The 25,536-nt window shown below is 61.7% G+C and overlaps 4 protein-coding genes across 8 annotated transcripts; 1 reads left to right on the forward strand and 3 right to left on the reverse strand.

Moving 5' to 3' along the window:
- Positions 1-73: 73 nt before the first annotated feature.
- SPAG8 (sperm associated antigen 8) lies at positions 74-4,044 on the reverse strand. Of its 3 annotated transcripts, none has more exons than XM_086869638.1 (7): positions 3,837-4,044; positions 1,685-2,105; positions 895-1,057; positions 761-806; positions 534-648; positions 337-399; positions 74-253 (listed from the first exon to the last, which is right to left on the reverse strand). In XM_086869638.1, the coding sequence occupies exons 2-7, from the start codon at positions 1,952-1,954 to the stop codon at positions 101-103; spliced, it is 810 nt and encodes a 269-aa protein (XP_086725764.1). In that variant the 5' UTR covers positions 1,955-2,105; positions 3,837-4,044; the 3' UTR covers positions 74-100. The 3 variants fall into 3 exon arrangements, with proteins under 3 accessions (XP_086725764.1, XP_086725763.1, XP_023804393.2); XM_086869637.1 differs by lacking the exon at positions 3,837-4,044 and adding an exon at positions 2,458-2,615; XM_023948625.2 differs by lacking the exon at positions 3,837-4,044 and adding an exon at positions 2,386-2,557.
- A 903-nt stretch (positions 4,045-4,947) lies between these two features.
- TMEM8B (transmembrane protein 8B) lies at positions 4,948-24,149 on the forward strand. Of its 3 annotated transcripts, XM_086869640.1 has the most exons (14): positions 4,948-5,053; positions 8,951-12,137; positions 17,841-18,030; positions 19,056-19,263; positions 19,404-19,537; positions 19,671-19,930; positions 20,181-20,536; positions 20,836-20,932; positions 21,133-21,256; positions 22,554-22,696; positions 22,869-23,047; positions 23,134-23,280; positions 23,355-23,471; positions 23,647-24,149. In XM_086869640.1, the coding sequence occupies exons 2-14, from the start codon at positions 11,930-11,932 to the stop codon at positions 23,980-23,982; spliced, it is 2,499 nt and encodes an 832-aa protein (XP_086725766.1). In that variant the 5' UTR covers positions 4,948-5,053; positions 8,951-11,929; the 3' UTR covers positions 23,983-24,149. The 3 variants fall into 3 exon arrangements, with proteins under 3 accessions (XP_086725766.1, XP_086725765.1, XP_086725767.1); XM_086869639.1 differs by lacking the exon at positions 4,948-5,053 and having other exon boundaries at positions 8,516-12,137; XM_086869641.1 differs by lacking the exons at positions 4,948-5,053; positions 8,951-12,137 and adding an exon at positions 14,362-14,511.
- HINT2 (histidine triad nucleotide binding protein 2) lies at positions 5,743-7,321 on the reverse strand. Its single transcript, XM_086869642.1, has 5 exons — positions 7,252-7,321; positions 6,324-6,482; positions 6,130-6,234; positions 5,983-6,055; positions 5,743-5,886 (listed from the first exon to the last, which is right to left on the reverse strand). Exons 1-5 carry the CDS (start codon positions 7,303-7,305, stop codon positions 5,795-5,797), a joined length of 483 nt encoding a protein of 160 aa, XP_086725768.1. The 5' UTR covers positions 7,306-7,321; the 3' UTR covers positions 5,743-5,794.
- TAF1C (TATA-box binding protein associated factor, RNA polymerase I subunit C) lies at positions 7,568-12,049 on the reverse strand. The gene is made up of 14 exons (XM_023944007.2): positions 11,800-12,049; positions 11,618-11,711; positions 11,358-11,464; positions 11,175-11,270; positions 11,023-11,093; positions 10,689-10,936; positions 10,504-10,614; positions 10,274-10,397; positions 10,092-10,163; positions 9,842-9,977; positions 9,619-9,747; positions 9,299-9,473; positions 9,042-9,179; positions 7,568-8,763 (listed from the first exon to the last, which is right to left on the reverse strand). Exons 1-14 carry the CDS (start codon positions 11,929-11,931, stop codon positions 7,595-7,597), a joined length of 2,802 nt encoding a protein of 933 aa, XP_023799775.2. The 5' UTR covers positions 11,932-12,049; the 3' UTR covers positions 7,568-7,594.
- Positions 24,150-25,536: the final 1,387 nt, after the last annotated feature.

Below are 25,536 nucleotides of genomic sequence, written 5' to 3' on the forward strand. Positions count from 1 at the left end.
ACAGTGCTCACCCTCCAAACATCCAGGTTGAGGACAGCCTTGGGGTGGGCAAGAATGCTGGAACCACCTGTGATTGTGGTTCACAATCACATTGTGATTTTTATTGCTTGTGGGGCTGAAGCTGGCTGCTCAAGGGGTCGTAGGGGTCACTGAGGTTGAAGGGCTCGGGATGCCCCAAGTACATGGTAATGGGAGTGGAGAAGGCTGCATTCCTCTTGAAGGGAATGTTTCTGCCAAAGAGGGCGGTGACACCCTGGAGAAGAGAGAATTGGAGAGGTCTCTGTCAGCAGCTGAGACCCCCAGGGTGCTGGCAAGACAAGGTGGTGGGGGCCTTACCGGCAGCCCGCGGGCTTGCTCCATCCAGAAGCTTGTTGGCTGCTCCGTTAAGTAGTTGTGAGGCTGCAGTGGAAGCAAAATGTGAGCCAGAGAGGATGGCATGCTCGTCAGGACACAGGAGCCTTGCAGCCTCCCTGGAGGCTGCTGCAAGCTGGTGGGGAGGCGTGGGGGGGGGGGGGGATGTCTACTGCCTGTACCTGTGTGATGGGCTGGGGTGTGGACTGGAAACCCGTGGCACGGTAGTCCTGGTGCGTGGTGGAGATAGATTCCATGCGCCTCGGGCGGGGATGGATCTCCTCCTCCGTCTCCTTGCTGCAGTCAGAGCAGACCCCACATCTCTCAGCTTTGGGATCCCTGCCTCCCCAGGTCCCCTCCTCTGGGGCAAAGCCCCAGGGGTGGGTCTCATGCAGGAGTGCAGGCTTGCCTGTATTTCTCGTAGAGCATGGATGCCAGTGTGGCCTTCCTCCGCCCTGCAGAGGGGAAGGTGCCATTAACCCCCAGCTAAGATTCCCCTGCTGCCTTTTCAGAGTGCAAATGGCTTGTTGGGGTCAGCCTCACCTTGCCCCAGTAGCAGGGCCCTCAGAGATGGACAGTCCTTTGCGGGGGAGCTGTCAGTGAGTGAGGAGAGAAACTGGTGGATCGGCAGTCCCTGGTAGCCATGCTGGAAGTCCTCACTGCCCAAATCCTTCCCTGGCCGAGAGTCCAGAGGGTCCACGATTATCTGGGGATGGACAATGGGGGCTGTGGAAGGGGGCAGGAGCCCATGCTGCACTTCCCCATGTCCTGCTCCTGGCTTTTAGGCTTTTGATACCCCTATAGACATAAGCTGTAAAGAGGTGTTATGGTCTTTCTGGCCAGAAACTTGGGAAAGCTGGAGCAGGGACACAGCTTGGGCAGGACTGACCTGTCCTGCCTGGTGGAGGTTAGCCAGTCTTGTATGGCTGTCCCAAGCACCTGGGTGCCCAGACTGCCCCTGAGCAAGTGCTCTTACAGCATTTGAACAACCCATGAAGAGTCCCCAGGCTGTGACACAGCTTGGTCCATCAGGTGCCCCCCAGTTTGGCTTGCCCAAGCAAGCATCCCCACATCACTGTGATGGGCCATGACACACACCTTCTGTTCCCCAGCAACGAGATCCCAGCTCCCCTCCTGCCTTACTGTTACTCCCCACGTGCCTGCCCGTGCCTTTTGTGCTATTGAGTTTCATCCCTTTTCGATCCTGCTGAGCTCAAGTTCGTCTGGGTGGCTATTTAGAGAGGCGTCTGCCCAGGAGCAGGGAGCTTCAAAAGAGCAGCATGTGCGACACGATGGGGCCGACTTTGAGGGGCATTTTCCCTTATGGAGTTACCTCCTTCTGCCAGTCACGGCTCACGTGGCTCCGCTGGGGCACCGACTGGCTGGGCTTCTCTGCTGGCACGGGTGGGGTGGGGGGCAGCGCCGGCACTGTGGTGGGCGAATCCTTATCGGGGCTAGTCCCCCACTTTCCAAGCCAGGGAGGCAGCTTGATCTCAGAGGGATCCTTCCCAGTCTCTGGGGACGGCACCCTGCTGGGCACGACTGGTAGGGCCACAGTAGGCAGCTCATCTGGTATCTCCTGGGGCTTGTCTGTGTCTAACATCTCCTGGAGCCTCTTGGCGGTGCTTGTCAGTGTCTCACCGCGGCACGGGAGCCTCTCTACGGACACCTCAGGCAGGGGCTTATCACCCTGGACCCTGCACGGTGGCCTCTCCCCATGGCATCTGGGACCCACACGGCTTGTCAGAGTGCCCCTGCAGGTAGGAACAGACCCTGAAGAAAGGCAGCGGAGTGCATTCCCCATTCCCCACCACCACAGGCAGCGTCCTGACCCCAGGTCCCTTGCACACTGGGGCAAGGGACAAGGGATTCCTCTCCTTTTGGAGGACAGAAGCAGTGCCTGCTGCTGGGTCTATCATCTCGAGGGGTCTTTCCTTCCATAACTCCCTTCCGTCCCCTTCACTTCCAGCAACCCACCCCCCTGCCTGGGCTCAGCCCCCTCCCTGCTGCGACCTCCCCACAGGCTGGACCCACCATCTTCTCATTCCCCCCCGACCCCTAGCGGTCCACAGGCCCTGAGGCCCGACTCTCCCCACCGGGGGTTACCCCAAAGGGTTTCGCTGCCCGCAGCCTGGGCCGCAGTCCCCGGCGCAGCCGGCTCCCGGCTCCATAGCGCGTGCGCGCGGCGGGACGCGCCTCTCTCCATGGAGACGGTGCGCGGCGGCCGCGCGCCCGGGGGGGTGGAGCCGCGCGCGTGCGCGCTTTCCATTGGCGGAGAGATTCGGAGGGGGCGCGGCCGTGGCCCGAACTGGGCGGGGCAAGAGGATGAGTTAGACTAGTAATGGGCGTGGTCCCGGCGGAGTGGGCGGGGCGGGAGAGCGGTTGGCCTGAGGGGGTGCGGTGAGGGGGGAGAGGATGCATGGGGCGCGGGGACACGGAGGGACAGGGGATTGGAGTGCAGAGGGATGGGAATGTAGGGGGATGGGGTCGCGGGGCTGCAGGGACACAGGGACGCCCACGCTGCACTACAGGAGCAGGGCTGTCCCCACCTCTGGGGTCCATGTCCCCCCATGTCATCTCGTCCCAGTGCCCTGGGACCACCACATAGGGCAAAGCTAGCCGTAGGGGCTCTCGGGGGTGCACCGTGCCTGGGCAGGGCCAACGCAGCCCCTTGGGGACTTGCCCAGGGCTCCTGAGGACACACTGCTCGCCACGACTCGACCCAAGTGACCCCCACACCGCTTGGGCCTGGCAGTGGCATATACCCGTTTGCCCCAGGGACCCCCATCTGGGCTAGGGTGATGGGGCGGGACGTGCCCGGCGCCTGACTGGGTGCAGCCAGTGCCCGCCGGCGTGGAGCAGCTGCCTCCTCTCACCACCAGCCCTCGATGGGCCCCCGGCCCCATCCCTGCAGAAGCCGAGCAGAAGAAGGGCCCTTTGATAGCAGGCGGCAGGCTTGGGAGCAAGGGCTGTTATTCCAGTGCTCTGTGGTGTGTGCCGACGGGGCACCGTGTGCTCCATGCTGGGGCCTCTGTTTTTCCTGGCTGGGGATGTGCTCGGCCCTTCTGGCCTCGGCGGGCCGGGGGGGCCCCACTGGGGACGGTTCTTCCCTGTGGGCCCTCGGCCCTGTGCCAAGTAGGGGCTCCTCCAAGCCCATCTGCTGCACAGCTGCGGGGAGGAGGGAAAGCTGGGAGACGTGTCCAGAGCTCATCTCATGGCTCCCCCATCCTGGGGCCAAATCAGCCCTGCTGCCGCGGGAGGGGGGGGCGAGGGCGGGGTGCCCCTAGGGCTGGCAGCTCACTGTGAAGGTTCTGGATTGCATGCTGCTGGTCATACTGCAGTGCTCAGCTGTGGTCGCTGAGGTCCACCCAGACCACATCTCATGCTGAAAGGGTGGCAGCTTGGGGACCCTGCCCCAGCTTGCATTCCTTGGCGGTCTTCTTAGGAGCATCCCCAGATTCCCCACCAAACACCTGTGGGCTTACCAAAAGCCTGGCTAGGCGGCATGGGTGCCTGAGGGATACTGAAGAGACACTAACAGAACCGAAGTACACTGTGGGACAGGGAATCTGGCGATGCCAACCCCGGGTGCGCGCACTCACGGTGCGGAAAACCGCCCTGGGGTGGTCGATGGGGCTGTGCTCTGGCAGAATCAGCTCGGGGCAGCAGCCCTGGATCTGCTGGAGCACATCTGGCTGCCTCTCGCCGGCTGACACATCCCTCACAGCCCCCCCGCCCGGCTCTTTTGGGAACTTGCGTCATTTATGATCCTCTCCGGCTAAGGAACCAAAACAGCCGTTGGCCCCCGTTCCCCCCCCGCCTCGGCCCCATGGGGCTGTGCCCACTGTCCTGCCCTGCCCCTGCTCGGGGACTGGTAAAATAAACCTGGCACAAGAAGAAACACGACGGCAAGCGACTGGCCCTGACCTCGCGTGCCAGCCTGTGCCCTGTGCCCTGTACAGCACTCCCTGTGGGACTGCTCTGGGCGAGCCCTGAGGGATGATGCCCTGGGGATCCCTGCCTCCTCTTTAGCGTCCCCACCTCCGCAGGGACACCCAGCCGTCTTTGGGGTACACATCCCAGAGGCAGGCAGGGCTGTTCTGAGTTCAAGAGTGGTCGCAGCCCGCGCTGAGCCTCGGAGGCAGGAAGCAGCAGTATCAGCAATTTTAAGGCTCATTTACACCCCAAAAACACTCCCCATACTATACTGGGTGTGTATGTGTGGGAAGTGACTGGGCTCTGCCGCAGCCCCACACAGCTCCCGGGGGCCCCCCGCCGCCCAGCGCCACCGAGCCGGGAGATGAACAGAGCCGCCATTCTCCCTGGCGGGCTGCGGTCCCCTGCGCGGCGGCTGGCGGGGGCCCAGGCGGTCCCGACGGCGGTGCCAGGTGGGCCGCACACCGCGCCAGCACCGGCCCCTGCCACTAAATATAGCCCCGGCAGCCGGCCACGGAGCGGCGGGCGCGGGAGGCACGCGGCAGGGAGCGGGCGGCCGCATGCGCCGAGCCCCCGCGTGCGCTCCCCTCACGGGGCCGGCGCGGACACGTGCAGGCACGAGACCGCGGTCAAGGCCTGTAAACAGCGCCGTGCACGCACAGAGCCGGCGGCGCGCTGTGTGCCGCCCCCCTCGGGGCTTCACAGCTGTGGGCTCTGCAGTGAAGGGTACAGTGTGTTTTCCTCAGTGCGCACTTGTGGGTCTGGGGTAAGCAATACAGCGAGTTGTCCTGGGAGGGGCATAGCTGGGGAGGCTGGGGTAAGCAGTGCAGTTGAGTTTAGCGTGGCAGTGCACACACAAGCAGTACAGTGGCTGCACTGTGGGGGAGTACACGGGTATGTGGACAGGGAGGGGGCAGCAGGTCCACCCACCACACAGCCTGTCCTGCCCTGTGCTCTGCTCAGGGCCATGATCCTCCTGGGAGCTCCCAGAGAGGCCCCTCTGGGGTGGACAAGAAGTACATGTGCAGTCAACAAGCCTGCTCCGAGGGCTTTTAGATCAATCTAGTGGAATTAACTGGTTTTGAAAAGCAAGGAAACATCAGCGTCCAGCGCAGGGCTCTGGCAACAACACGGGGGGGAGGGTGGCAGCCTGAGGCAGAGCCGGGACATTCAGGGATGTGAGGATTCGGTGGTGGCAGTGGGGCTGGGTGGGCAGCCCCGGACATGGTGCGCTACTGACACCACTAAGATGTTCCCCACCTTGGACACAACCTTGTGGCACCCAGCCTGCTCCCCCAGTCCAGCACCAAGACGAATCTTTTGCCTGTGAGCTGTGGGAAGCCCAGACCCTCTGCAAAAAGCAGGGTACCAACTCTACTGCTGTGACAATCAAGGCCAGCCCTGCCAAAGCCAGCTACCTCCACCCTCAAAAAAGTCACCCTGATGCAGAGCCACTGAAGTCACCACCACGGAAATGCTTTATTGGGGAGCAAGTGGGTAGTGGGCGTTAGCCAGGGGGCCAGCCCATCTGCCGCCCCCCCAGCACATGGAGGTGCAGGTGGTAGACAGACTGTGCGCCGTGCTTCCCATCATTGATCACTGTTAGGAAAGGTACAATGGTCAGGCCACTCCCTTTGTCCCCAGGACCAGCAGTGAGGGTCCTGCCTCACATTACAGTAGGGGTTACCAACTCACCAAGGCGGTAGCCATCAGCCAGCCCCTCTGTCTGCGCTGTGCGTGCTGCCACCACCATCAAGTGCCCTAGCAGCTGAAGAAGGGAGGAGCGGCAGGGTCAGCAATGTATGACCACCACCAATATCCCAGGGACCTTTCTGGACTCACCTCAGTGTCTTGGGGACCCACGCGACTGATCCGGGGGATGGGACGCTTGGGGATCACCAGGAAGTGCACGGGAGCTTGGGGGGCCACATCACGGAAGACAAGGCACTACCAGGGGGTGCAGGGTAAGCCCCACCGCAGCTGTGGGTTTTGCCCCCCTGCCCTGGTGGGGACACAGGTCCTGCTGTTCCAGCTACCTTGTCATCTTCATAGAGAATGGTGGCAGGGATGGAGCGGTCGATGATCTTGCTGAAGATGGTGGGCTGCCCTCCTGCCTCCTCGCCAGCCGCTGCTGCCTGCTGTGCCTTGCCCACCTCCCCGTCCCGCCCGCCGGGCGCCGACACGCACCGCTGGGGCTGAGGGGCATACCTGGCTTACAGCCTGTGCCCACGGGGACGGGGACAAGGACACCGCGGTGGGGGTGGGTGGGGGTACGTGGGGGAACACATATGCAAGAGTGATGGAGGGAAGCATACAGGGGTGATGGTGGGGTGCACGTGGAGCTGGTGAGGGACACCTGGGGGGATGCACATGGGGGGGATGACATTGAGCACACGCTGGGATATGGGCGAGGGATGCATGTGGGGGTGATCGGACTAATGCATAGGATGATGGCGGATGTGATGGGATTCACACAGGCGTCCTGCTAGTGCATACAGAGGTGATGGTGGGGTGCACGTGGGGTGATGCTTTGCTGTGACAGGGGGTACTGCATGGGGCAATAGTCAGGTGCACACGGGGGAAACACTCATGGGGGGGTAAGAGGGGCAGATGCCCAGGGGGCTGGTAGGGGACTGTGTACAGCCTGTCACGAGGGTGACAAGGGGCTCGCGGGGCTACCAGGGGACTTTCCACGGGGCTGAGGGCGATCTGTGCCCTGGGATGTGCGAGGGAGGGCTGTGCCCACGGGGGCGCAGGCTGGGGTGGGGGTGTAAGCCCGAGTGCTCCGAGGCCCAGTGCTGTGGGGGTGCGCATGCTGGCGCTCATGCCCGCCGCGGACTTTGCCCGAGGGTGGAAGTAATGGCGAGCATGGTGCGGTCCTTCTGGTGCCCCTGTTACCCCCCACACCCCGGTGTGACCCCCTTATCCCGGGATGACCCCATCCCCACGTCCCCCCGCGCCCACCTGCCGCGGGCTCAGCGCGCCCCGCGCCACCCAGCGCGCCAGCACCGCCGCCATGGCCGCCGCTCCCGCCCCGTCACTCACACATCCCCCTCCACGCCCCTTAAAGCGCCCGCGCCCGCCTGCGACCAAGCCTGAGGCCGTACCTCCCGTCGGAGCATCCCGGCGAAGACCCTCCGACCGGGGAAGATGGAGACTCCCTCCCCGAGGGGAGTCCCAATTTCGGGCGGGACCTCCCCTGCCCCTAAGGGTGGGTGCCTTGACCAAACAATTAAGGAATTGTTAATTCCTTAATTAAGGAATAATTAATAGGGAGGAATGCTGTACCAAGCAGGTTTATTTGCACTCAGAAGCCCATTCGTGGGCGCTTGCGGAGGGGCTGTGAGGCGGAGGACAGCTGGCTTTGCGAAGAAGGGATGCACAGCTGGCTGGCCTGGCTACCAGGGGGCTCTGGTGGCTCGGGGGGCCCCTCTGCCCACACGGACAGGTAGTCCCGCAGTGTTTTCCGCCGCTCCTTAGGGATGCCACGGCAACGCAGGCTCTGTGAAGACAGCAGGGCTTCATCGGGCACTGGTGAGGCCGGGGGGCTGTGAAGTGGGGGGCTGCTGGCTCGTGGGGAGCCCTCCTGGGAGAGAATGGGTGGGCGGCCAGGGGAGGGCAGTGGGAGGCCCGTATCACTCAGCTCAGACAGCTCAGACTGGTAGGTGAGGGAGGAGGTGAAGCTGGCTGAAAGGCTGCGGTGGCCCCGGGCTCGCTTCTGCCGCCGCCGCCGCTCCCGCAGAGCCCGCTGCCTCTGTGCCACACTGAAGCTTGTCCTCTCCTCCCACCACTGCTCCCAGTCCCCAGCCCAAGCTGCTGTCAGACGGACACTTAGGGGGTCCAGACCATCTACAGGCTCCAGGGTCTGTGGCTGGGGAGGGGGCTGGAGGGCCAAAGGCTCCCAGCGCTGGATGCGGCCACCTTCCTGCATGGTTTGCCGCAGCCGCTGGCGCATCTGTCTCTGCAGGCTGCTGGGGCCTGCTGGCCCCTCCAGATCTTTGCGGGTGAAGAGGCGCCTCTGGCTGAGGCTGGGGGGCCAGCTGTGCTGGGGGGGCTCCCTGCAGGCCCTGGAAAGTGCCCTCAGCCAGCGTCGGTACTGCAGGGCTGCAGCTGGGCTGGGTACCTCTGGGGAGGGCTGGGAGTTCGCACAGGGCTCCTGCAGTTCAGCTTCCTCCAGGGGTGCTGGTGTGCCCATGTCCTCTTCCTCATCATCGATAATCACCTCCAGGTTGGACAAGTAGAATGTTTGCTCTTCCTCCTCTTCTTCCTCACCGCCCAAGCCTTGTGGGCTGCTGGCTGGAGCCTCAAAGAGAGGGGAAGAGCCAGGGGCTGTTGTGACCTCATCCCTTGATGGGGGTGCAGGGGGCTGTGCTGGCTTGTGGGTCAGCCTCTGGCAGAAGACATCCCCAGCCTCAGAGAGCTGGAAAACCAACATGGACTTGTGCAGTGCATCCTCATCCAGCGTGGCAGCCAGCCCTGCAGGAACAGGAAAGGCATTGTCAACGGAGTTCCAGTCCTGGGGATACTCCAGGGGCCTGGCCAGCAGTGGGGCTGCCTCCACCCCTCAGTGGGCATCCTCACTGATGGCTCCTGCCCTGTACATAATTTTCTGTCATTAATCTCTTCCACAGGATTGTTTGGGACTTTGCTTTTGCTTTTTCAGCCATCCTCCAGCCAAGCCATGACAACAGCTACAGTTCCACTCCATTCCACCTTCTCCCCAACCAGGACCTGGAGCAGTGTGGGACACTCACCTGCTGCTGGGGCTGTGAGGCGCTGCTGGAGCATGTGGTGACGGTGAGGGAGCTGGGTGGGCAGATGCTGCAGGCACCCTGCAATACTGTGCAGCTTCTGTGGAGTCCCAGCCAGCTGACAAGCTGACTGGCTGCCCCCTGAGGAAACAACTCTGGTGAGCACAGACTCAGAGCAGCAGCTGGTCTTAGCAGCAGAGGCTGGGACACAGGCACAGAGGAGTCCTGGCTCTGCAGCACTCTTGAGCTTGATCTCTTACCCCGGTATTGCAACAGCAACAGTTCCTGGGTGTGGGATGCTCCAAGCAGCACCTTGTGGCTCCTCCCGGGTTTGCCTGGCATCAGGTGTGCAAAGACTGGAGGGGCCTTCATCATGTGTGCCCACTTCAGAACAGGCATCAGTGGCAACCGCTCGTCCAGCACATACATGGAGAACTAGGACAGGAGTCTTGGTTCAGATGGACACATCCCAACACACTGGCAGCTCCCCTGAGCTGGAAGAGCCTCATGCCCTACAGGCACTCGGGAGACACAGCTGTGCGCTGTGTCTTCCCCAGCTCCCAGCTGTGATGGGACTCACCTGGGTGGTGACAAGGTACTGTGAGGGGTGAGCCCTGCCCAGGTACATGGGCAGCACCACACGTTCACCCTGCTGGCAGCCAGCTTCCTCGCCCACCTTGAACAAGTCAAAGTGGCATCTCTTGGGGGCCTGCAGCAGTAGAATGGGGTGCAGTCAGCACTTTGGGCGGAGGAATCCTCTTCCCTGCCTGCCCCAAGCCCCACAGCCACCCTCCCTGGCTCACCCGGGCATCTAGGCACTGCAGGCCCGTGCGGTCAGCACAGCTGAGCACCCGTGGGTGGGCAGTGAAGTCACTCCAGCGCCAGGATGAATGGTCCCGAAAAAACATGGTCTGGGGGTCATGGCGGAGCTGCTGCAGCCTGTGAGGAGACAGCAGTATTGGCATGGGGCAGGGCTGCCCCAGTCACTTGGGCCTCCCACCCCCTGAGACTGTCTGCATGAATCCCTAGACAGCCCTGAGTGCCTTATCTCACCCGGTCTCAACGCTCCAGAGGTAGACGGTCCCGCTCTGCGTGCAGACAGACAGCTCCCCGGGAAGGTGAGGGCTGGAGGATGGGGGGCACAGCATCACCATGGGGCAACAGAACCCACCACACGGAGCAGGGCTGTGCCAGCAGAGATCCCTCTTTGCACAGCCCATTCCTCCAGCACCTACCTGACAGTGAGGCAGGAGGCAGGCACATCCGTGTGGATCACCTGTAGTGGGGTGGGAGCTGCCCCTGCCTTGCCCGGCACCTTCCAAACACCACAGTGATAGTCTGAACGGACGCCAACAAAATCTGTCAGGGGGAAGGTGGTGGCATGTGAGTTGGCAGCATCCTAGGGGCCCCCTGCTGTCTCTCCCCACTACATCCTGTCTGTCTCAAGATGCGGATCCTGGCTCACCTTGTCCATCCACACGGGCTGCAGCCACTTGCCGGATGCGCCCACTGAGCTCAAACTGTGCTGGGGAGCCCCGGGCACGGGGCAGCTCCTCCAGCACCACATCCTGGAAATCTGGGTTGATGGCTAAGGGCAGTGCAACACAACCCTCAATTCCCTCCTCAGGGACACCCCATGGGGAAGGATACAGAGGTGGTTCATGGCCTTCCCTCCAGGGTGCACCAGGCGGCCCACGGGTGTCCCACCGTCTTCAGGGGGCAACCAGGCCAGTGCCCCCCCAGTGAGACTGTCGTCAAAGAGCAAGTTGGACCACTGCTGCATCAGCTCCTCGTGCAGGCAGTCTGCCAGCAGCCCCAGTGGCACCTCGAAGAGCCAGTCACGGCAGAGGTGGGAGAACCAGCGCAGGCGGGAGGCCAAGTGCTGCCGGGGGCAGCCGCTATAGGGCATGGACAGCATCAGGTGTGCGGACGGAGCAGGAGCTCCACCAGACCTCCGCAGGGCAGCGCACACAGGGACACTCACCGTCGAGCCTCCAGGCGGTCGATGTCCTCCACCAGGGCTGTCATCCGGATGGTGCTACTCCGGGCTGGTCTCTGCAGGAGTAAGGGGCAGAGATTGAGACTGGCAAGGGGAAGGGTGGGGAACAGCACTGCTATCCCTGGACAGACAATGACCTTCAGTTTGGAGTTTCCCAGGTGGAAGTTCTTGTGCAGCAGGTGCCCCAGGGAGCCAAAAGCGTCTTCTGGGTGATCCACAAAGAAATGTCCCAGCTGTGTGGGAGGGAAAAGGGTCAGTGCATGCAAAGGTCCCACGCTGCCCCCCAGGTCCTTGCCAGGACACAATGCCCCAAACCACACCTGCTTAGCGAAGTCTAGAGTGGCTCCGGACTTGCCTGCCCGGAGCTTCCTGCACAGGCCGCTGCTGTACAAAATGTCCTGAGTCGCGGGCAAGGGGATCCAGCCGTCTGTGAGGAGAAGGCAGAGGCCGCCTGGCACACGAGCACCGGGACATCGCTCAGCACCGTGGGACAGTGGTAGCGATAGAGGTGGAAGACACATCCCCCAGCCCCCGTGCAGCGAGCTCCCGCCCCGTGCAGCGAGCTCCCTCCCGCTCTCACCCTCGCTGGGCAGCAGCACCGGCACAGCCGCAGGGTCGGCGGCCTCCCACCTTTCACCCGTCACGCCGCGGCGGGGCACGAACGCCGGCTGCACCTGCGGGGACCGAAAGGGGAGAGTCAGAGCGGCCCCTAAGCGTCCTACCGGTCCCCTCGGCCGGTCCGCACCCCCGGCAGGGCCTCACCTGGCGGCGGCCGGGGCCACCCTCCAGCACCTGCCCGTGCTCGCCCCAGCCGGCGACCGGCGCGGAGCCACCCTCTTCCCGCGGCGGGCCGACGCCGAAGTAGGAGGGGAAGAGCACGGCCGGGAACTCCATGGCCGCGGTACCGAGCACAGAGCGCAGCACGCGGCTAGACCGGCAGCCCCGGTACCCCGTGGGGATGGCGCGGCCACCGCGAATGGCGTCACCACCGCGCTGCTGGCGCCGCGCACCAATCAGCGGCCGGGAACAGCGCGGGACAGAGCGCCGCCGGGCACGGCCAGGCGGGGCGCTACCGCCCCCTGGCGGCCGGAGGGTAAAACGTACGGCCGCGGGGGAGCGGGAACGGGACGGGAATGGGAACGGGCGGCGGAAACGATGGAACCGGGATGGGAACGGGACAGGAATGGGAACGGGCGGCAGAAGCGATGGAACCGGGATGGGAACGGGACAGGAATGGGAACGGGCGGCAGAAGCAATGGAACCGGGATGGGAACGGGACAGGAATGGGAACGGGCGGCAGAAGCGATGGAACCGGGATGGGAACGGGACGGAAATGGGAACGGGCGGCAGAAGCGATGGAACCGGGATGGGAACGGGACGGGAATGGGAACGGGCGGCGGAAGCGATGGAACCGGGATGGGAACGGGACGGGAATGGGAACGGGCGGCGGAAGCGATGGAACCAGAACAGGACTAGGAGGGGGGAAGAGTGAGATAGGGCCGGACCAGGACCAGCGCTGGAGAACCATCAGGACAGAACCCCACCGGGACACGGGCAGGGGTACGGGCATTGTTTCCCTCTGCTTGCCTCCAGAGCAGTGAAACCCCACTGTGAGTCCTGCCAGGGGCACACCTGGTTTTCTGCGGTCCCGGTTGTGTGGCCATGGGGCACCCCACACACCAGTGGGGCGTGGGGCCACGGGACAGTCTCAAATGTCTGGGGGTTGTGGGGTTGAAGTGCGGCTCCTGGAAGGTTGAGGATGTTCCAGTTCTCCATTCCACTCTGCCCTTCCTCACACCTGCTTGGCCTTGGTGAACCCACTCCCAGCCTGGCTTTGTGCTCCTTCCTCCCCAGAGGGTGGTTGCTGGCTCCCCATCAGGGACTGACCTGGCCCCAGACCCCCATGGGAACCCACAGAGAGTACAGGTTAGTCTCATGAGGTTCTGATGGGACCCTGTAGCTTTTGGAGAGTGTCTGGAAGGGAGAGAAGTTCTCCTGTCCATTTCCCAAAGAGAGCATGACCAGCTTTCTCCTCGAGGGACTACAGTCCTTGTACATCTCTGTGCCAGAAGCCACTGGCCAGAGAGCTGTGCTGGTGAGGTCTGCACTGGGGAGGGGACCCCCAGCCATGCCTGGAGGGCGTCTGTGCTCTGGGAAGGATTTCTGGGCAGTCAGGCTGGGGCACAGTGGTGTGGCTGCTCCTGCTGCAGCTCCCAGAGTGCCCGGTGGGGAGCACAGGATGGGAGAGGAGCATTCCCATGAGTAGTTACCTGCTGCCTCCACTATGGCCAAGGAGGATGGTGATGTCAGGGGAGTCTGGGGATGATGTCAGGGGGGTTTGGGAAAGTGTGATGAGATCGTTTCCACACAAGATATCCTCATCCCTGGAGATGCTGCCCAGACCCCCTCTGTGGGACACCTCTCTAAGATACATATTACAATTTGCTTTAAGAAAGTGATAGCCACAGGTAGAAAAGCACCTGACCACCTTACACAGCCCCGCCCTGGGGTAGGTAGCCCCACCACCTCCAGCTCCATAAGTAGCCCTCGTTGCCTCCCATCCCTTTCCCAAATTCCAGGGCATGCCATCAGCTCCATGTCCCCCTCCATTATATACTTCTGTGCCCAGGACATATTCCCCTAAACACATCACTGTCCCCAGTTATTGTTTCTGTCCCCAGTCCCATGTCCCTCTCCCCCAACCTATGTCCCTTTCTGCAGCCCCATGTTTCTGTCCCTCAGCTCCATATCTCTGTTCCCAGCCTATATCCTTGTCCCCAGCACCATGCCCCTCTCCCAAGTTCTGTGACCCCATTCCTGGCCCATATCTCGGTTGCAGAGACATGTCCCTGCCCCCCCAGCCCTGTGACCCCATTACCGGCTCGTATCTCAGTTCCAGCACCATGTTCCTACTCTCAGCGCCTTGTTGCTGGCCTCAGCCCGTGTCCCTGCCCCAGCCGGTGTCTCTGTGCCCTGTGCCCTCATTCCCAACTCATATATCCGTTCCAGCCCCGTGTCCGTGTCCCCAGCGCCATGTCCCTGTCCCCAGCCCTGTGCCCCAGTTCCCGGCCCGTATCTCGGGTTCCAGCCCGGTTTCCCTTTCCCGCAGCTTTCCATCTCCATTCCCGCCCGTGTGGCTGTCCCCCGGTGCCCCGGTCAGCGCCGGCTCCATCCCGGGGGGTTTGCGGGGGAGGTGGATTGTCTCTCGGGGCGGCCGGGGCGTGGCGGGACCTCCGGTGATTGGCGTGCCCAGAGGCCAATGGCGGCGCGGGAGGCGGTGCCGGTGGGCGGGGCGGGTGACGTCAGGGCCGCCGGTGCGCGGCGGGGCGGCCGGAGGCGCGCGCCCCGAGGCAGCCGCGGCGGCGGCGGCGGCGGCGATGGCCCGGCGGGGCGGCGGGGGCGGCGGGCAGCGCCTCCCGCTGCCGCTGCCGCTGCTGCTCCTGCCGCTGCTGCTCCTGCCGCCGCCCGCCGCCGGTGAGCGCCGCCGGGGAACCGGGGCGGGGGGCGCGGGTGTGGGGCGGCGGGGCGAGCGCGGGACGGGGCGCGGGAACGCACGTCGAGGGTGCCGGCGCGGCGGGGGCGAGGCGATACCGCGGAGGACGTGTGTGCGGTGGGTGGAAGAGGTGTTGGAGCGGAGAGCGGGGCTCGGTGCGGCGGGACGCAAGCGATGAGCTTGGGATGGGTGTGAGGTGCGGGAGCACTGGGATGTGGGGGGTGCGCGCAGTGGGGCGGAGGGCAGGTGAGGACGGAAGAGGGGGGTGTGTGCGCTGGGCAGGAGATGTGGGGCGCGGGTGTCCGTGTGGCGGGACGCGAGGGATGAACTTGGGATGGGTGTGAGGTACGTGAGCCATGGGATGTGGGGTGTGCACGCAGTGGGGCGGGTGGGATTGGAGCACGGGGGTGTGTGCGGTGGGCTGGGGGGGTGCAGGCACGGGGTGCGGGGAACTCCGTGCGGTGAGGCACAGGAAAGTGTGCCGTGGGGCAGTGGGATGAGAGTGTAGTGGGTGTGAGGTACACGAGCAATGGGACGTGGGGTGTGCACGCAGTGGGGCGGGGGCCAGGTGAGAATAGAACACGGGGGTGTCTGCTGTGGGCAGAAGGGCTGGAGGCGTGAGTCACAGAGCTCTGTGGGGCAGAGGGATGAGATCTGCCGTGGGGCAGAGGGATGTTCTTGGGATGGGTGTGAAGTACACAAACAATGGGATGCGGGGTGTGCATGTAGTGGGGCAGGGAGTGGGTGAGTTGCAGTGGGCAGAAGGGCTGCAGGTGTGGGGTGCGGGGTTCCATGTGGTGGGGCATAGGGGATGAGCTTGGAATGGGCACATGGATAGCTTGGGATGAGCTACACGAGCAATGGGATGTGAGTGTGCATGCAGTGGGGCAGGGTGCGGGTGAGAATGGAGCACAAGGGCGCAGCTATGGGGGGATGGCATCCTGGGATGTGGGGTGCACATGTGATGGGACACGGTGAGTGTGGCACGAGGGATGGGGCCAGCATGCAGTGAGGTTTGGGGAAGAGGTGTCCCCGGCTGGGTGTGGGGCGCCATGGGGCACAGGGTGCACGTACACTGCGAGATGAGTGATGGGCACAGAGATGCGTGTGCAGCGGGGTGTTTGCATAATAGGGTACAGGGATGCCTGTGTAGAGCGTACTGGATGTCTGTGGGATGGGATGCGTGGATGTGCGTGCAGTGGGGCACAGGGATGAGCATGCCGTGGAGCACGGCGTACCCATGCAATGGGGCACGGAGGCAGATGAGCAGTGGGTGCAGAGTTGTGCGTGCGAGGAGGACGCAGGCAGTGCACAGGCAGTGGAACACCCAGGGAGAGAGGCGTGTGCGTGGGCAGTGAGTGGGCCCGGGGGGTTGCAGATGCAGGGCAGAAGGCTGTGTGCGTGCAGGGGGCAGGGGAGATGAACAGCCTGCAAGAGACGGGGGTGTGTGTCCAGCGGGGCGTCAGGATGTGCGGAGGATGCATCGATGACAATATGTGAGACCAGGAGCAGTCTATGGGGCAGGGAGCTGCCTTAGTGACCGGGATGTGGAAAGACACTTGGGGGCTTCGAAGGGGCATCCCCTGGGGAGGGGGAAGCTGGCCGGGGGCGGCCGGTGCCGGGGTGCAGCGCTGGGGCGGCAGACGGAGCTGTGCGCGGTGCTGACCGCCGGCCGCGGAGCTGTCCGCGGTGCTGACAGCCGACCGGGACCTGAGGCTGTAGCACCGGGGTTGGGGTCCTGCGGCTCCGGCCGCAGGCCTGCAGCAGAGGGGATTTGGCTTTTCTCCTTCCATCCATTCCGCTTCCATGGACAGCAGTTCTGCTCCATCCTCCAGCGCCTTTCCCGTGCTTTGGCTGCACTGCCATGGCACCTCAGACTGACCCTCTGTGTACAACGGTTCCCTCACCCTGCCCTGGGCAAGTGAGTGTGCGGGGCTGCACTGGGACTGGGTAACTCCGGGTCCTTCCCTCAGTTACCCTTCTGGAGGTGTGTTCAACACCCTCCATGGGGTCCCGTGCCAGGTCACTGTCCCCACGTGGGGTGTGGAGTGACCGGGTGGTTCCCGCTGGAGAAATTGGGAGCGGATGCTCTCGTGTTGAGGAGACAGGTGTTTCATGCCTGGCTTGTGCCGGCTGGGAGTGAAGGGGAGGGGGAGCTGCCTTTGTTCCAAACAAGGGAGCAGATGCATGTCAGTGTACAGCCTGCTGGGGCTGCACACATGCAGCACAAACACACGTGCACACAGGCACATGCGCACACTCCTGCCCAAGAACATGCGGTGAAAAACAGACCCTCTTCTCAGCTATCCCGCTTCACACTGGACGAGTCCTCCTGGGCACAGACCTGCTCCTAGCCCACCCTCTGCTGGCCTCCCCCTTTCCAGCGGCTTGTGAAGAGGGGTATTTCATTCTTGATAAGTCTCTAGAGAAAAATGGATTGGTCTCCCAGGCTGGCACTGGTGTAGTATGGTAATGGTAGGTGAAGTTATGGCTGCTGTCTCGCATCCTGCTCTCCCTTGTGACAAAGAAGTGGCTGTCTCTCTGCTGCTGAGGCTCCTGGAAATTCCTGAAAATCGACCTGTCAGGCAGCTGGTTGGGGGAGGTGGCCTGCACCTGTGCTGTGGGCTTGCAGGAAGTGTCTTTCAGACATAGGGCTGTGCACAGGCACACACCCCCGTGGGTGTGGGTTTGCACGCCTCCACTCTGCTGTGCATGCAGACTGCACCCACGTGTGCATATGTGCACGCATATGTGCACCGTTCCTCCTCCACAAACCATGGGAGAGCTGGGAGGTGGTGCAGGAAGCGCTCTGCTTGCTCCTTCTTCTTGTGGCTCTAGGGTGAAGCTGTGCACTTTATGATGGGCTCAGTGCTGAGCCTCTCCAGCAGGCAGATGAGTGGGAATGTGTGTTCCTGTGGGAGCTGACCTGCTAGGGTACAGCTGAAGCCATGAAGAATGTCTCTTTACTTATTACAGGTAAAATGCAGGGAGCAGAGCATGAGTAGACAGGGCCCTGGGCTCCTTAGGCTACAGGCCATAAGCAGCCACAGCTCAGTGAACTGTACTTGAGGCAGTGCTGAACCAGGAATGATGCAGACTGTGCCAGGGCTGGGAGACACACCTGGGGATAGCTGACTTCAGTCCTGGGGATTCACTGAAATGGCACTGTCCCAGCCCCTCCTGCCTCTATGCTGCTGGATGCTTGTGACATATTCAGAGTCTGGGTGGTGGGCCTGCTCTGGGGAGGGTGTTCCACAACCCTCTCCCCGATCCTTTACCCTACTGAAAGCCCCCTGGGTCTCCTTTGCAGACGGGCTCTTTGTGACCGACTACTTCACCCGCACACCACGCAAGCTCAGCCCCTTCCGCTCCTTTGCCAGCATCGAGCTCTTCCACTTCCACATTCCTGAGGACACAGTCATTGCCGTCTGGAATCTCATCACCTTCAAGGAGCAAGGTGGCACATTTGGGGATCAATGTCCAGACCGTAGCATCACCGTGTGAGTAAGCAGCCTGGCCTGCCTTTATCCTTCCTGCCTGCTTCTGCTGCTCCTGCCTGGATTTGCCCCACAGCTTGCCTGCTCTTGCCTGCTCCTTTGCTTCCACAAGCACGTGTACATATAGAGTCAAAGAATCATGGTTGGAAAGGACATTAAAGATCATCTTGTTCCAACCTGCTACCATGGGACACGTTCCACTAGAGCAGGTTGCCAACTGAGTACCACACAGCTGCTCACTAACCGCCCCTCCGCTCCCGTGGTGGGGAGGAGAATCATGGAAAAAAAAAGTAAAACTCGTGGGCTGAGATAAAAACAGTTAACTAATCAAAATAAATATGCCAATAACACTAATGATAAAACAGCTACAAAGATAATAACAACAGTAACGAAAAGGAGAGAGAGAAATAAAACATGAGAAAGATGAGTGATTCGTCACACAGTTGCTCACCACATGCTGACTGATGCCCAACCTGTCCCCCAGCAGTGGTTGGTGGCTCCATGCCAACTCTTCCAAGTTTATACACTGGACAGGAGGCTCTATATGGAACAGAGTATGTTCTATGTGGACAGCTCTCTGGGTCATGCTCCCTTCTGGCATCTTGTGCACCTGCTCTCTGGGGGAGCATGGGACACTGAAAAGTGCTTTAGGGTAAGCGCTGCTGAGCAACAACTGAAACATCAGTGTGTTATCAACATTATTCTCATACTAAATCCAAAACACAGCACTGAAACAGCCACTAAGAAGAAAATGAACCCTATCCCAGCCAAAACCCAGACAACATGTACACTTCCTCCCCATGATTCATCTTCCCAGGACCAATGCAGGCTCCACTCTTTTGTGCATCTCATAGATGAACTGTTTTGCTTGAACACCCACTCAGGAAAGCTCAGTCTCCAGAAAGGTCCCAGCTTACAGATGGCTTCCATGATGTATTTAAGCATAGAGGAAGACACCCACATATAAGACATACTGGCCCTGCCACGATGCCCAGCCTACACCCTGCTGACTGCTGTCTCTCCTGCAGGTATTTCCGCTCAGGGGCTCCCTCCGTCATTAACCCGCTGCACACGCACTTCCCCAGGGACACGGCCGTCCCTGGCTCCTTCGCACTGACCCTCACCTGGACCCTGCCCAACCGCACCACAGGAGTGTTCAATGTCACCAGCCCACTGCCTGGGGATTGGTTCCTGGCTGCCCACCTGCCCAAAGATGAGGGCAAGATCTCTGTTAAGGTGAAGGGCCTGGAGGGACTGTAGGGGGGCAGGGCTGGGGTCTCACTTCTCTGGGCTGGCAGTGCCCAGGGCAGGTGTCTCAAGTGGGGGCAGTGCCCTGTGGCCCCCCCTTGCCCTGTGCTGACTCTCCTCTGGTGCAGGGGCTCTACGAGGAGTGCCAGTATCTCTTCCAGCCACAGCTGATCGTGCAGCGCCTGGTGAACATCGCTGTGCTGTACCCTGGTCATGTCACTGAGCAGAGCATGGCCCCCCACAACCGCTCCTGCCTCTACAAGTGAGTGCAAGAAGGTCTCCTAAGGAGGGGGCTTCCTCAGGGTGGGGAGATGAGGGTGTCCTGTCCCTCTGGCTTCCCTCTCCAGCCTGTTAGTCCATAGCACTGGGCACAACCTGGCACTGCTGTCCCACAGGGTCTTTGTGCCCAGCTACACGTCACGAGTGCTTGTGGAGGTGCTGCGGTGCCGTGGGGCCGAGGGCTGCCCACTCTGGCTGCGTGTGCGGGCCAAGGCTCCCCCCCTGCACAACTCCACAACCCTGGACTGCCGGGAACACACTCCCTGCCAGCTGGCACAGGACCTGCCCTTCTGGCAGCACTGGTACTACGTGCTGGTGGAGAAACACCCTGGGGTGCCAGGCACTGTCTCCTTCCAGGTCACCGTGCAGCTCACAGGTGAGGGTGCATGTGGAGGTGTGGGGGAAAGCATGGTCTTGTCTCTGCTTTGGTGTGGGGGTTAAAGGATGCCCACAGGATCTGTCTGCAGCTGGGCGCAGGGTTATACCTGGCTCTGCTGGGATGGGAATGCTGTGAGGTGTTTGGGCCAGGTTGCAAATGGAGATGAATGGCAGGCAAGAAGGGAAGGTGGGAACTCAGAGGGTGCTGGAGCTGTGTGGTGCCCAGGCTGATGTTTCTGTCCCTCCAGATTGTTCCCGACCCAGCCTGGCCCGGCCACCCTTCCTGCCCTCCAGTGCCTCCATGAACATGCCCCACTCCTTTGGGTCTGCGGGCGGGCTGGCGCTGGGGGACAGCCCTCCACCCACCAGCCCCAATGACACAAAGCATCCAGTCCCCATCCCTGCCACCTCACATGCCGGAGAGCGGTGCTGGCCTGTCCGGCCCACGCTGCGCAACGAGCTGGACACCTTCTCCGTCCACTTCTACATCTTCTTCGGGCCCAACGTGTCAGTGCCGCCTGACCGCCCTGCTGTCTTCGTCATCAACCTCCTGCCAGTGCTGGACAGTGGTGGGGTGCTCAACCTGGAGCTGCGACTCAACGTGGTGAGGTGGCCACATACACCCTGAATGGGGCAGGGTAACTTGGGACGGGGCAGGATGGGAGATGGGTGATGTCGAGGTTGCAGCAGGGCAGGGAACAGGATTTGGGGTCATACGCAGTGGTTGTGAAGTTTTTGGGTGATGGAGAATGGATTAGGGTGCTGCAGGCACCCTAGGTTCAGGGTGTTCTTGGGTAAAGGGTAGTGGGGTAGGGCACTGCTAGGTGGTGTGCTGTGATCCGAGTGCTGTCAGAGCAGGGGACACCCCTGGCACTGATTTAAGGCCATGTCCTCTGCCATCAGAGCTCCTTGTGTGGTGAGAATGTGACAGTGTTTGGGTGTCTAAACCATGAAGTCCCACTGACATCCGGTGACAACACCTCGGTCACCTGTGAGACAGGTAGGCTGGGCTGTGCATGTTCATACTGCCATGTCCATGGGGTCACACCCCACTGTGTCTGGCAAGAGGCTGGGCGGGGGAGGCTGCAGAGACCATGGGGGCATGTGGCCCTGGAACCTGGCACAGGGTACTCTGTCCCTGTTCCAGCTCTGTCCAGGGCACTTTGCTCTGCTCACCAAGAGCTCTTCTGGCCTCCACAGAGTCTCTGGCAGGCTTCCTGCTCTCCGTTAACACCACAGCCACCCTCAGCCGCCTGCGGATCCCCTACCCACAGACAGGCAGCTGGTACCTGAGCCTGCGCTCCCTCTGTGCCACGGAGCACGGGTAAGAGCCCCAGCACATCCCCTCGCTGTACCTGTGTGTGCCTGGGTCTGTGGGTGTGCCTGTCCCCTGCACTGCATGTCTCCGCTCCTGTGTGTGCACGTGGCTTTGCGGGCTGTGTGTCACCGTGTGAGTGCTGCGTGGGCACGGGTGGCTCCATCTCGCGTCTGCCTGACCATCTGTGGGTCCCCGCGGCTCTTCCCTCTGTCTCGCGGTTAGGAAATGCCTGTCAGCTCGCGAACGCCGGGCATCTGTCAGTGCCTCTCCGCCTCCGCGGCAGGGCCCATCTGTACCCATGCCTGGGAGGGGACCGGGCTCTTGCTGGGAGGACAGGGCTCTGCTCTGTGTGTGAGGGGGCATCTCTGGTCAGGCTGAGACTCTGCTCAGCATCTCCAGGGACTGGTTCTGTGCTGTGGCTCTGCTCCTGGCCTCTGTGTCTGCCTGGGGCCCTGTGGAAGAGTGAGGCTGGTGTGTGTGTGTGTGTATGTGAGATGCACAAGTGTGGGTGATGCTGCATGCACGTTTGGTGCAAGCGTGCATGCAGCACTGCATGCGTGTTCGGGTGTATACGTGCAGCCAGCTCTGTGTGCATATTCTGGTTTGTACAAGCAGTCAGGGCTTTGCTCAAGCAGCCAGAGCTTTGTTCAGGCATTCAGGGATGTCTATGTTCTGTGCAGATTTGACTGTGTGAGGACACAGTCAGTGGACAGCAGACACACGTGCAGCTGGCACTTTGTGCATATTTGTGTGTGTTGGGGTGCCTGTGAGTGCCCAGCCAGCAGCTGGTACGTGCCATCGGCCTGTGGGGCTGTCTGTGCTCCTGGTGGAGCTGAGGAGGTGCTGGCAGTGCCCAGAGTCTTGTGTGGGGTGGCACAGGGTAGTGGGGTTGGTGTGCCTGCCCTGACTCCTCTGCTGTGTTTCTAGTTCATGCTGAGTTGCCTGTCAGTCAGTCTTTCCCTGGCAGGTTCACACACAGGCGTTGCAGGGCAGGGTGCAGTGTTTGTACAGCAAAACCCAAATGAAATAAGAACAAGCTAAGTGTGCTGCTAAAGGCAGAGGGGCTTTAAGTGTGGCCATGTTCCTCCTGCTCACTCAGGCTAGCACAAACAATTGAAGCACACAGGACCCTTGGGGACCAGCTCTCAGCTAGCATACGCAGCACCAAAGGAACTCATTTTCAAGCTTGCCCAGTCTCTGGGTCTTCCACCTGCCAAAACTGGGTGCCACAGGTGGTTTTGGTAGAGGCAGGAGCTGCTCAAGGGCCCAAGGTGAGGGCTGACCCCCTTCTCTCACCCTGCAGGTTTGAGCCCTGCACCAATGTGACAGCTGAGGTGTACCTGCGCGCCTACCTCTCACCCTGCATCAACGACTGCGGCATCTACGGCCAGTGCAAGCTGCTGCGCACCAACAACTACCTGTATGCTGCCTGCGAGTGCAAAGCTGGTGAGAGCTGAGCCAGGCGCCCACAGACCCCCAGCATCCTCCCCTTCTCCTTGTGGGTCATGTATCCCAGTAGTCCATTCATGCCAGGCCTCTGCAGGGTGCTGGAAAGGGGTCCCCTTTCCCTCCCGGCCCCTGCGGGTGCAGTGGTGATGGCAGCTCTCCCTGGTCACAGGCTGGAACGGCTGGGGCTGCACGGACAACGCTGAGGCTTTCTCCTATGGCTTCCAGCTCCTCTCCACACTGCTGTTGTGCCTCAGCAATGTCATGTTTGTACCTCCCGTGGCCATTGCTGTCCGCAGCCACTACCTCCTAGAAGCTGCTGTCTACATCTTCACCATGTTCTTCTCCACTGTGAGTGTGGTGTGGGGCAGCTGATGGGCAGGTGAGTGGCTAGCGCTGTGCAGGGCAGCTCTCACACCCTTTCCCTGCTACCCCAGTTTTACCATGCCTGTGACCAGCCGGGTATTGTGGTGTTCTGCATCATGGAGTACGATGTGCTGCAGTTTTGTGACTTCTTGGGCTCTCTCATGTCTGTCTGGGTCACTGTCATCGCCATGGCCCGGCTCCAGCCCATAGTCAAGCAGGCAAGTGTGGGAAGGGGGCATGTAGGGCAGGCATGGAAGAGATTTATCCTGATGGCTGCCCCACTGCCTCACAGGTGTTGTACCTGCTGGGGGCCATGCTGCTCTCCATGGCTCTGCAGATGGACCGTCACGGGCTCTGGAACCTTCTGGGGCCCAGCCTTTTCGCTTTGGGGATCATGGCCGTCGCCTGGGTAAGATGTGACCCTTATGTCCCCATCCTCCTCCTGCCAGCATCTCCCCTCTGCTGCCTTCACCTTTCCCCATGAACCCCTCTCCCTGGCTCCTGAGGGATGTGTCACCATGGCACAGAGGTTGTGCCTGTCCTTGCGGTGGGTCCCCCTTCCAGCATGTCCTCTCCCACCACAGACGGCTCGCACCATCCGTCGCCGCCACTGCTACCCACCGACCTGGAAGCGCTGGGCTTTCTACCTGTGCCCAGGGGCGCTGATCGCAGCGGCGGCCGTGCTGCTCTACGCCTTCGTGGAGACAGAGGAGAACTACTTCTACATCCACAGCATCTGGCACCTGCTCATTGCCGGCAGCGTTGGCTTCCTGCTGCCGCCCCGTGCCAAGCCCAGCAGGCGCCTGGGGCCGCTGCCCCGGCGCAAGGGATGTGGGTACCAGCTCTGTGTCAATGAGCAGGAGGAGCTGGGGCTCGTTGACCCCGCTGTGGCCTCCATCAACAGTATTTGTACCAGCTGATGCTGACGCCAGCTCAGACTCCTCTGTCATGGACAGCAGCCCTGAGGGGCTTGGCACCCACTCTCTTTGCTGGCCACCCATCTCTGGGAGTGCCAGGACTCCTCTGGGCAGGCACACAGCCACCTGTGCCACCCTGTTCTTCCAATTACAGCCTGATTGAACTTGTCTCCAGGGGTTGCTGTGGCTCAGTCTGGGGCAGAGCTATTGGGGTCTCAAGGCTGAGCTGGGTCACATTCCTCCTCTCTTTGCCAGGCCATGGAGTTGCTGAGGGGATGTGGCTGGGTGTAGAGGGGAGGAATGGCAACAGTCTCTGGCTCTCAGTCAGAGCTGCTACTCTATGGTGGCTGGTCTGGAGCTGGTGCAGCTCTGACATAGAGCAGCAAAGTGGCTGGCAAGAGGTGGGGAGCAGAGGCTGCAGTGTTTTGGCTCCTGGCACGACAGGTTGCAAGGCTGAGATGTTTTTGTTGGGGCACTGTGCTCTCACAGGATGGCTGTAATGTCTGACCCAGGGGCAGCTGTGCTGTACCAGGGCATCCAGGATCCTCTCCAAGCCTGCAGGACTGTGGTGAGCCCATGAGCTGGGAATGATGCTGGTGCTGCCTGCTGTGGCAATGCACAGGTCTGAGAGGGCTCTGCCTGCAAGGGCCACATCCCCAGGAGCCCACAGCCTGTTGGTGTCACCCCACTGCCTGGGGCAGCCTGCCTCAGCACACCACATGTCGCTACACCCAAGGAGCAGTGCACTAGTGATCCTGTGTCCCTGCTGTTGCCACCAGCCTTGTCTCTGCAGGGCACTGGGTTCCAATGGGAGGGGCATTGCATGGACTGTACCCTGTGACCCGGTTGGGACAGCCCTTTCTCAGCCCCTGCTCCTTGTGTGGCTTATGGTCAGACCTGTGGGCTCGGCACCCAGAGTTGCCAGTGGTGACCATGGTGTGGTGACAGACACCTGGGCTGTGTGTGTGCCTCAAAGATAGGGGTTTTCACTCTGCTGCTCAGAGGGGTCAAGGTGGACCAGGGAGGACAGGGAAAGCTTCACTCACACCTCTCACTCCACTGGAGACTTCCCCAGTCTCCTGATAATTTCTCAGCCCTGCAGGGGTCTTCATGGTGGAATCCTGAGGCAAAGCTCTGCATCCTAGCAGCCACATCCTAGCTCAGCAGAGCCCACCTGCCAGCAGCCCCCCTCCCTGTACCCCTGGGGACAGAGCCCGGCACAGGGAGATTTACTGGATGCTTAACAGGATTAGCAACTGCAGGCGGGCAGGCAGCTATGTAATAGGATTGCAATCTAATTAAAACTGCTGCTTGGAGCTGGGCCCCAGCTGGCCAGAGCGGGGTGGGCTTGGGGGGCAGCTGGAGAAGACTGTGGGGATGGGATTGGCAGAGCAGGAGGAGGGATGAGCTGGCAAGGACCATGGCAGTGCTGGTGGGTTCAGGGGTTTGCTGCCTCTGTCTCTGGGCCTTGGTGTGGGATATGCCCACGGGGAGCCAGCCTGGCGTGGAGGTGTGCTGGGCAGCCTGGGCAGGAGCCCTGGTCATTGTACCAGGACT

Source organism: Cyanistes caeruleus, chromosome Z, assembly GCF_971803275.1.
Source record: "Cyanistes caeruleus chromosome Z, bCyaCae1.hap1.1, whole genome shotgun sequence".
Classification (NCBI taxonomy): domain Eukaryota; kingdom Metazoa; phylum Chordata; class Aves; order Passeriformes; family Paridae; genus Cyanistes; species Cyanistes caeruleus.